General features: G+C 39.9%; 1 protein-coding gene across 1 annotated transcript; it reads left to right on the top strand.

Annotated features, from left to right (window-relative positions):
• The first annotated feature begins 547 nt into the window (after nucleotides 1-547).
• Nucleotides 548-9157, top strand: LOC143856729 (protein PLASTID REDOX INSENSITIVE 2, chloroplastic-like). Its single transcript, XM_077367009.1, has 3 exons — nucleotides 548-1111; nucleotides 2320-2415; nucleotides 8522-9157. The coding sequence occupies exons 1-3, from the start codon at nucleotides 836-838 to the stop codon at nucleotides 8720-8722; spliced, it is 573 nt and encodes a 190-aa protein (XP_077223124.1). The 5' UTR covers nucleotides 548-835; the 3' UTR covers nucleotides 8723-9157.
• The last annotated feature ends 971 nt before the right edge of the window (nucleotides 9158-10128 follow it).

Raw genomic sequence — 10128 nt, 5'->3', positions numbered from 1 at the left:
ATATCGGACAGGGTCAGGGGATGTCAGTAAGAGCACCATAACCCCCCCCCCCCCCCCTAATCAATGCCTTAGAATCATCTAATAACAATTGCAACAGTGGTGGCCCACTAGATGAATGCTGCAGATTACCATTAAATGTTATGCTCTGAAAAAATAATTTCAATTGTAACAAGTTCTGATCTGCCATTGCCATTGCTAACTCTCGTATCAGATGAAGTGGGGAACAACATGGATCTGGTTTTATGTGGGTCTAATGTTACAGTCCGCTATTTATCCAATAGGGCCAGCATGAACGGAGCCACTGCCTTAAATATCAAGTGAAGACTATCCTATCCGAATTTTTTGTAGGGGTACAACTCGGGTCAAGTTCAACCCGAAAAAAGGCCAGGTCAGCTCAGGTTCAGATTTGGGTCCCAACCTAGGTTGGGTTCGGGTCAGGTTAAGGTTGAGGGTTTGGCAACCCGATCCAAGTGAAGCCCAACATTTTTTACATATATTTATTTTTTAAGCTTAAAAACTCAGGTTGGGTCGGGTTGGGAAAATGGGTTCCTCGGGTCTGGTGCTCCCCTAATTTTTTGCTCTCATAAAGGTAAAGGGAAATGATAAATGCGCCCCTTTTCATCACTTGGGACACCCAACTGCATTGTGGGTGTCCCAACTCCCAAGTGATGAAAAGGGATAGCCTTTAAAACCGACCCGAGTCGAGCAGGAAGAACCGGGCGGTTCATACTATGACCCGGTTGTAGGATGAACCGATAACATTCTCAGAGAGTTTATATCTCCCCTCGATGGATTAGAGAGAGAGAGAAGGATTAGAGAGAGAAGGATTAGAGAGATGGGTTGGAATACAGCTCTTTCTTTGTCGACTCATCCTTATGTCCTCCTCAGAGAAACGCCACCTTCTCTTCCCTCTTCATTTCCTCTTCTCTTTAACTCTTCTTCTTCGTTTACAGTTAGTGCCGGTTCTTGTTCTCTTTCTCATGGATTTGACTGCTCTTTTCCTCTAAAAAGAAACCCACCTTCTCTTCCTTACCTTTTCATTTTACCAAAGCAGATTTGCAGAGCAGGAGAGTATGTATTTCCAGACCCCATTCCCGAATTCGCAGAAGCCGTAAGTCCTTTCTCTCAATTTCTTTCTATAGTGATTTTTTAGAATGCTGATATTGGCACTAGTTTGTTTTAATGATTGCACAAACTCAGCTTGTCTTTTCTTTTTTAATTTGGCTTTTGACAGCTTTTTGATAACTATAAGCACCTTTTACCCCTGTTTGAATAATAAAAGACAGAATGAGTTAGTGCAATTATCAAAACAATGTAGTGCCAATATCATCAGCCTTTTTTTAATTATTGGGTGATAAGTTGATTGAAACCCATGATGACCCTATAATTAGGACATGGAGGATTTTCCCATTGACCTACATGCTCAAGCCCAACTCACCATGATTTCCTTTCTTGAATACAGAGATCTTCTTTTTTTTTAATTAACCAATTCTTCTGGTTTTGAATGAAGTCATTTTTCCACCATAAATTACCCCTTTTTCCTTTCTCTGTTGGAATACTACCCTTTAGGCCCTGTTTGGATTGCAAGAAGGGTGATTTTTTTCTTTTCATGATTTAGAGGAAAATGATATGATTATGGCTAATTTAGAGGGATGTTATCATAAATTGAAGGTCCCTCTAACTAAAAATTGAATGTGATTGGTTCAAGTTATTGTTTTTCATGTGTAAAAAAAGTAGGAACTTTTAAAAATAGTTTTTCTTTTTCGAACTTTTCCACAATATTCCTGCAATCCAAACATGGCCTAATAGTTGATTTTTGTAATGTTCTCCTCTTTGGTTTCCTTTTGAATGAATGGAGCAAGAATATGATGGACTTTTGAAGTACCCTTTATTTATCTCTTATGAATGATGCGATTTTTGTTTCTTTTGTTCAAATGAAGCCAGAGTATTCCAATCATTGCTTTCATTTTTTTATGAATTAAGTGAGACCCTCACTCCCCTTTTCTTTGGAAGTTTCGAATGTTTCTTCTCTGTTTTCTTTTTTTTTTTTCATTGAAAAGAAGCAAGAAAATGGCAACTTTTCAATTACCAATTAGTTTTGTTTTGCGAATGAAATGATTTTTCCTCTACCCATTAGTTTACATTTCTGGATAAGTTGAAATGCTGATACCCATCACTTCAGTTGTAATTCTACTACGCACCACTTCAGTTCTAGTTGTCACTACAATTCTGTTCGAGGAAGATTTTGTCATGTAGATGTTCCTTTCTGCTGAGGAATTTTGCTTCTTGTTAATTTTATTTTTTTATGCTTGTCTTCAGGAGACTGAAAAGTTTAGGAGCCATTTACATAAGAAGCTTTTGAAGAAAGAGATATGTGGAGATTCCGTCGAAGAAGTTGTAGGAATATGTACAGAGGTATTCTTTCTTTATTGAAGTTTTGCAATTTGTGTAGGAATTGGTGGTCTCATATCATTGAATTTCACGAGTACGTGGACCTGTCTCATCACCATGTTTGATTAAGGAATGGTGAAGCAGATAGGTTCATGACCCTGGGTATGATGTACTGTATAATTGACTAATTATTTTTCGGGATGCAAGGTACATGATTTTATATATGTAAACAGTTTCTTGACACATCTTCTAGAGTAAAGCAGTGCCATTTGGGGTTTTCTATAATGTGCTCTGATAGAAGTGGGAAACAACATGGATCTGGTTTTATGTTGGTTATAGGATGGGAAAGAAATTGCTTACTTTGGGCAGATGGATTGCTGAACTTGTACAGGAACATTTGAACAGACTTTAGTTTGTCTTGTTAACGTTATTGGAAGTGCACTTGGGTTTTATTTTACCAGGGTAATCTATATTAATAAACTGATCTGTGGCTTCTCTTTTTTCCTTTTTATTTTTTTATGATAAGGTAGGCTGAACATTTGCTATAATTCATGCTGAAATGTCAGTATGAGTCCTTTTGTTTAGAGTGGGGAGGAGGGAGGGGACAAAATTTTAGGTCGAATTGTGGTTAGGTGAGGTGTCATTATGCCATGCTTTCTCGGACCTATACCTATTGGTGACCAATGGAGGGGCTAAAGTTTGTGACTATATGGATTGGAGGTGGACAAAAGGCTAGGCTCAGTAGAAACCTTAGGAAGAGTAAAATCGTTAGCCTTTCTTCACTTCGTAGCTTCCTTTGTTCCTCATATTGTTCCCACTCTTGTCATGACAAGAGAATTTGGACCCCTGATTCAGCTCCTTTTCTGTTCATTCATTTTTGGACCGTTTGATGAGGGAGGATAGGACCGACACAGGGTTCATAAGCATATGGTGATTTGAGACTCCTCCACGTGTAACGTCCTTTGCTTGGACTATGGAGAGAGAAAAGTAATACGTGTGAGTGGTTCAAGAGAAGGAAGATCCATCTTGCCAACTAGTGCATTCTTTGCAAGAAGGATGAAGAATCCTTGAATGGTGCATTGTTCCATTGCTCACCGTGTTTGGCGTTCAATCATTAAAAGCTTTGGAATTTCGTGGGTATTTCAAAAATCAAGCTAGTCTTTCATTTTGCATTGGAGTAGCAGACCTTTTGGCAAAGCTGGACAAGCCTGTTGGAGGTTGGTATCGTATGTTGCGATTTCACACTTATGTAAAGAGAGGAATAACCACATTTTTAAAGACAAAGAGACAGTTTGGGATGATTTTGACTGAAATCAAAATTGACCTCATGTTATAGGGTAGAAATAGAAAGAATCTCTCTTGCTACGGCATGGGCTACATTCTAAGAAATTGGATGACGATTAGTCACATAAAAGGTGCGAAGATTAAAATCTTCCTATGTGCCCCCTCCCTTCAGTCAGGTTGAGTGAAGTTCAACTTCGACAGAAGCTCTAAAGGCAATTGAGGAGCTTTACCACAGGCTTATTTTGAGATAGTAATGGTCATACATTACTTTCTTTTTCGGGGTTGGCGGGAGTTTGTGAATCTAATGAGGCGGAAGCAAGAGTCGTCCTTTGGGGCTTGAGGTAGTATGCTACTGCCAGCAGTGTTTCATAACGATTATTCACATAAAAGGTGCGAAGATTAAAACTCTTCCTATGTGCCCCCTCCCTTCAGTCAGGTTGAGTGAAGTTCAACTTCGACGGAAGCTCTAAAGGCAATTGAGGAAGAGCCGTTACCACAGGCTTATTTCTCGATAGTAATGGTCATACATTGCTTTCTTTTTCGGGGCCGGCGGGAGTTTGTGAATCTAATGAGGCGGAAGCAAGAGTTGTCCTTTGGGGCTTGAGGCAGTTTGCTACTGCCAGCAGTGTTTTATAACACAGATGCGGGTCAAAACGCAGTTCAAGAAAGTACTAGTCGACTCGGCACGATCCAGTCAAGTACTCGGTTGAAGCGGTCATAACTCGGGAGAGTCAAAGGAGTTTTTATTGACTATGTAGGGCAAAACGCAGAACGCGGTGGCAAAACACGGCCAAGGGAAAAGGGAGTCGACTCGGGGGAGTCCATGATGACGTGGGGAAGTTTTAAAACTATGGGCTAGGCGTTTAATCATTTCAAGCGACTCTACGAACGCATTCGCGTGGGCGAGGAATAAGGCGTTACGGCCATGTAAACTTGCAAATATCATATCGGAAATTAGAGACCTATGTGCTTGATAATAGGCTCGGAATTCCAGCATGTGAAGAAATCTACTAACGAGCAAGCATGTGTTTATTTTAACAATAATGGTGTTTGGAAAGAATGCCAAGTGGAAATAATGGCTTCAAAATTGATTTGGAGGGTTTCAAAGTAAGAAGTTCCGCAACTTACAGGCTTTGGCATCGATTGATATGCAATTTAATCAATCCAGACACATCCGTCAAACGAGGAAACGAGGAATTGAACCCTCGATCGATACTTTACCAATTTGGCATCGTAATGCTCGTCGGGATCTTTCTAATGGCCTAGAATTTCATTGATCAGATGTCAGATGAAGGAGATATGGCTGAATTTGGCATCGTAATGCTCGGCGGGACCTTTCTAATGGCACAAGAATTTCATTGATCAGATGTCGGATGAAGGAGATATGGCTGTTTGAAGATGGGTCTTTTGATGATGCTACAATCCCATGCAGATCCAAGCCGTAGGTCTTTGGAAATCTTTGGACTTTGATAAAAAAGACTAGGATTTTAGAAAGCACTTTTAAATAATATATTTGAAAGCTCGGGATTGCTCTGGAATTATTCTCCCAGAGATATTTTGCACCATTTAATATATCCCGAGATTTTCCCTTGCTTACACTATTTCGACACTCTTCATAACCTATTTGTGACATAGCTACAAATATCTAAGCACAAAATGTTAAAACCTGCATCCTAGGAGAATAGGTCGGAGGGTTGCAGCACCACCTTGGGGCCTGCTTTTGTTTGGATGCTGATTTCCGATACCATCAACACTATCAACATCCCGAAAAAGAAAAAAAAAAAGAATCCCAAGCAGATGTATAGCATGTAAGCAAAGAAACAACCAATCACCTCTTCTTTCAGTGTTTGTATCCCCATAAAGTGTGGCGTAGCATCCTCGGATGCTTTTGGGTGACCGACACTCTTCGATGTAGGTATGATGTTGTCAATGATAAAGGCTCTTAAAGTAAAGCCTGCTTGAGATGGTATGCCCTCCCGCTTAACGCACTCAAGCCAAACTTTGACCAGAGCTGGAAAGGCAATGGAAGGCTTGAGCAGCCTATCGACCACTCAAGGAAGCAAGTTTCAAGTAGAAGGTGACTTGCGCTCGTTATTTGCTGTGCCCTTCGCAACTCGACTTGCCCATTTCGATTCACTAACTTGATCATGTGTATCCGATACATCAAAAAGGAGAAATTTTTTGCCACATTTGTAGATCGGCATACGAGATTGCTGATGAGTTGACTAAAGTTGGAGCAAATCGTGATATCCTTTGCGATTTTTTATGTTATCCCTGTCTTCCTTCAGCTGTATTTTTTCACTCTGTGAGGGCTATCTCAGCCCTTGTTGTATCTTTACTTTTTGGATCGTTGGTCTCCTTTATATATTTACTCATTTTCCAAAAAAAAAAAACGATCATCATTGGCACACACGACCTTTGACTAATGTCAGATCAGGCAGAACAAAATGAGGGTGTTCTATAGGATTTGAAAGATAGCACGTTTAATGTCTCATGCCTTACATGTCCATATTCAAGTTACATAGCCTAGTATTTTTCTTATTCAAGTTACCAAGGCTAATATTTTTTTTCTGTATTTTACCACCAATTGCAATGCCTCTTAGTCATGGGTTCTCTCATATGCGTGACTGCCCCCGTATCATCTTTATCTCTTTCAATCCCAATCACTGTCCATGATTTTTCTCATGTAAGTTCTTCCTTCCTGTCATCACAGTTGGCTTATAGCTAAGTTGCATGTTTCTTGCCGGATCATTTAATTGACCTCTGCCGCCACTTCTCAATATCTACTTAACCTTTTCCTATGAATCACCACTGGCTGTTACGTCCCCATCTTAATAATCATTGGTTAAATCATCATCCTTCACTTACTGCTAGCCTATATACATGGTTTTAAATTTCGACCAAAATCCGAGATTTCGGATTTCGGTGGAGACGGACACCGAAACCACTCAAAACCGAAACGGTCATTTATTTCAGCCGAAATTTCGGAATTTCGGTTTTTCCGAAATTTGACCCAAAAAATCTGTTTTTTTAAATATTAATTTAATATTTTACCGAAATTTCGACCGAAATTTAATATTGAATAAAATATTGATTTCGATTTTTGTACCAGATTTCGACCGAAATTTCAAAATTTCAGGGTCCGAAACCGAAATTTTAAACTTTGCCTATATATATAGGAAAAGGATTGTACGCTCGAGGGTACCTAACCTTAGGTACGCTCGAGTGCCAAATCACATGGGTCCCACATTTGTTTTGGTCATCTAAACCATTCATTTGCAAGGCCCCATCATAGATAGGGTGCATACCAAAAATCAGCTCCATAGGATCATCCTAACCCATCCATTTGTGGAGGTCAAAATGGACAGACACTGTTTGTCCACAAATCTGCCCATTTTGCCCTTCAGTTTTGGAGGGGTTAGGATGATTCAATGGTGCTGATTTTTGGTACACACCATATCTATGATGAGGCCTTGCAAATGAATGGTTTAGATGACCAAAAAAAATGTGGGACCCATGTGATTTGGCACTCGAGCGTACCTAAGGTTAGGTACACTCGAGCGTACAATCCTTTTCCTCATATATATATATATATATATATATATATATATATATATATATATATATATATAGAGAGAGAGAGAGAGAGAGGAAAGGGTTTTTACGCCCGAGCACAGAAACAGGGGTGGGGCCACATTGGGAGAGAGAGGGGGGGGGGGGGATCCAAAGCATTCATTTGATGGGCCGTTTCATGGATAGGGTGTCCACCAAAAAACAGATCCATTGGATCAGCTTAGGGTGTCCATTTGTGGGGTGAAATAATGGGCAGATTAGTGGACAAACAGTATCTGTCCATTTTCACCCCCACAAATGGACACCCTATGGTGATCCAATGAAAGCTGATTTTTGGTACACACCCCATCCATGATGGGACCTTCCAAATGAATGCTTAGGATAACCCCCCCCCCCCCAAATGTGGCCTCACCCCTGTTTCCTGCACTCGAGCGCAGATAAGCTATCTACGCTCGAGCGCAGGAACCCTTTTCTCATATATATATATATATATATATATATATATATATATATATGAGGGGCCGCTCACAATCACTTTCCCCATATATATATATATATATATATATAGGTAATCATAGTGGCTCGCTTTGTGGGCACACACTCCACCTGTCTCTGATTTGTCAGCAGGGCCAACATTAGCTGCTAATCTTCCCTCTTATTCATCCTTGATTTTTCATTTTTGTGATGAGAAATGCCTGTCAAGAGTCCTTTGACCCCCTCTGGTTGCATGTTCGAGGTTCCTCCTATAGCTTTGATCCTTAATTCTTGTTTATGGAGCCCACCTTTTCTGTCATTTGCTGGAGCTTTTCTTGCTGCACCTTTACCATCATGGTCATTCCCTCACGGTGAGATTCGTCATAATTCTTCTGGTAGTTGGTTAAGTTTTAAAATCTCATTAACTGCTGTGGTCTTTCCTTCCCGGACCATCATGATCATTAAAAAAAAAAAATTCTCTTACCTTCTGATTGACCCTGGACAATGTCATCCATTTTCTTGTATACATGGCATCAGACGTGCATGAACATTGTTGAAAGTGTTGTAAAGGAGGCTAAATAATTTTCTGATGAGTTATTTATACGTAAATTAGTTTCAAAATCACTAAGACGCCATGCTCAATCATCCTGGTAATGCAACACATCTGCACTTGCAATTTTACAATTTTAAATGTAGCTTTTCATGCTGGCATTGCTCTTGTATGTATCAATAGAAGCCATCTTAGATTTTGATAATTGTCAAAGTGATGAATGTCTTCTTGTGAATGCTCTCACACCAGATCTTCAGCAATTTCATGCACACCGAGTATGGGGGTCCAGGGACGCTCTTAGTCATCCCATTCATTGACATGGCTGATACTTTGAATGAAAGAGGGCTACCTGGGGGCCCTCAAGCTGCACGTGCGGCGGTTGTCTGGGCTCAGAAGAACGTAGACAAGGACTGGAGTAAATGGACAGAAGGTGACCGCAGTACTCAATAAAAGCTTCCCTGACAGGTTAATCTTATGACTCTTTAGGGTGTCTCCAAATGTTCCTACTGGTCTGTCATGGATAAAGTGCTCCTTTGCACAAAGATATTTCTGAAACCAGCATGGTCCCACAGTCGAAGATCTTTGAAAAGGTTCATAGAATTTTAGGCGGTTTCCACTGCCTTGGAGCTTACTATAGTAAGTCTAATGTAGAATACATTTTATGAACAATTTTTTGGTGATGATTGGAAAGAAAACCAACAGATTCATGAGGTTTACTTCATAGGATTTGAGAGATGTTGCTTGTCTCTACATTTCATTTTCCATTTAATCTGTTTTTGTTAGGTATGATTAAGTATTCCTAAATCCTTGCCTCCTGGTTGACTGATTCCATGAACCCAAAACAGTTTTTCATTATAGCTGGACTGTCATCCTCCATTTTATCTATCAATCAAGTGTATTGCTATTTCATGCGGGTTTTTTTTTTTTTTTTTTTTTTTCCGAAGAAAGAAAATGGTCATTATTCCTGCTTCCTTTGATAATGTCTTCGGTTGCTTGTAGAGATTTGCTGGTATTGTAACAGCCCACGAGAGAAGTTCAAACTAAAAGAGTGGTGTGTCTAGTATTAGTTTCCTGGAAAGTAAGTTGTAAACGTTTTCTTTTAATTGATAAGATGGGATCGAACCTGGTACCTCAAGGTTGAGAAACATAGCCTCAACCATTGAGCTACAGGCCCAACCCAATGGTACAACTTGATGATGAGAAGAAAGCAATCTCATAAAGTACTTGCATACAGAATTATTGGACTAGAAGGACTGGGTTTTGGCCTTACAGGAGCTGTTAGATGCAACCAATTAGGCATTCCTTAAATTCGCACTAAATAAATATTGGTTGCTTCTTCTTTTTTGATGGTTAAAGGGTGAGTGAGTGGTATGAAAGAATACTTTAAAGCAGTATGTGGCTACGTGCGTACACTGTACTATTACACCTCTTATTATTAACAAAAGGAAAATGATAAATGCGCTCCATTTCATCACTTGGGACACCCAGCTGCATTGTACGTGGCAATCAGGTCACTTAATTCCTTCAAATGTGAAGTACATCAGCCCCTTTTGCAGTCATAGATACACTGTAGCTGAGTGTCCCAAGTAATGAAAAGGGGCACATTTATCATTTCCCTTAACAAATATGTCATGGGACTCTATTCATTGCCAATCCTAAAGAAGAAATTCACTTGCCACTTCTCATGGGAATGATAAATGCGCCCATTTTCATTACTTGGGACACCCAGGTGCAATGTACGAGGGCAATCAGGTCCCTTCAATCCTTCCCTTATGATATACAGCTGCCTCTTGCAGTCATAAATAAAGTGCACCAGGGTGTCCCAAGTAATGAAAAGGGGCGCATTTATCATTTCC

The sequence above is a fragment of the Tasmannia lanceolata genome, unplaced genomic scaffold (genome assembly GCF_043159265.1).
Source record: "Tasmannia lanceolata isolate RefF3 unplaced genomic scaffold, GAP_Taslan_0.1 ptg000023l, whole genome shotgun sequence".
Lineage (NCBI taxonomy): Eukaryota > Viridiplantae > Streptophyta > Magnoliopsida > Canellales > Winteraceae > Tasmannia > Tasmannia lanceolata.
The sequence above is the reverse complement of the archived record's forward strand: the minus strand, read 5'-3'. Positions and strand labels throughout refer to the sequence as shown.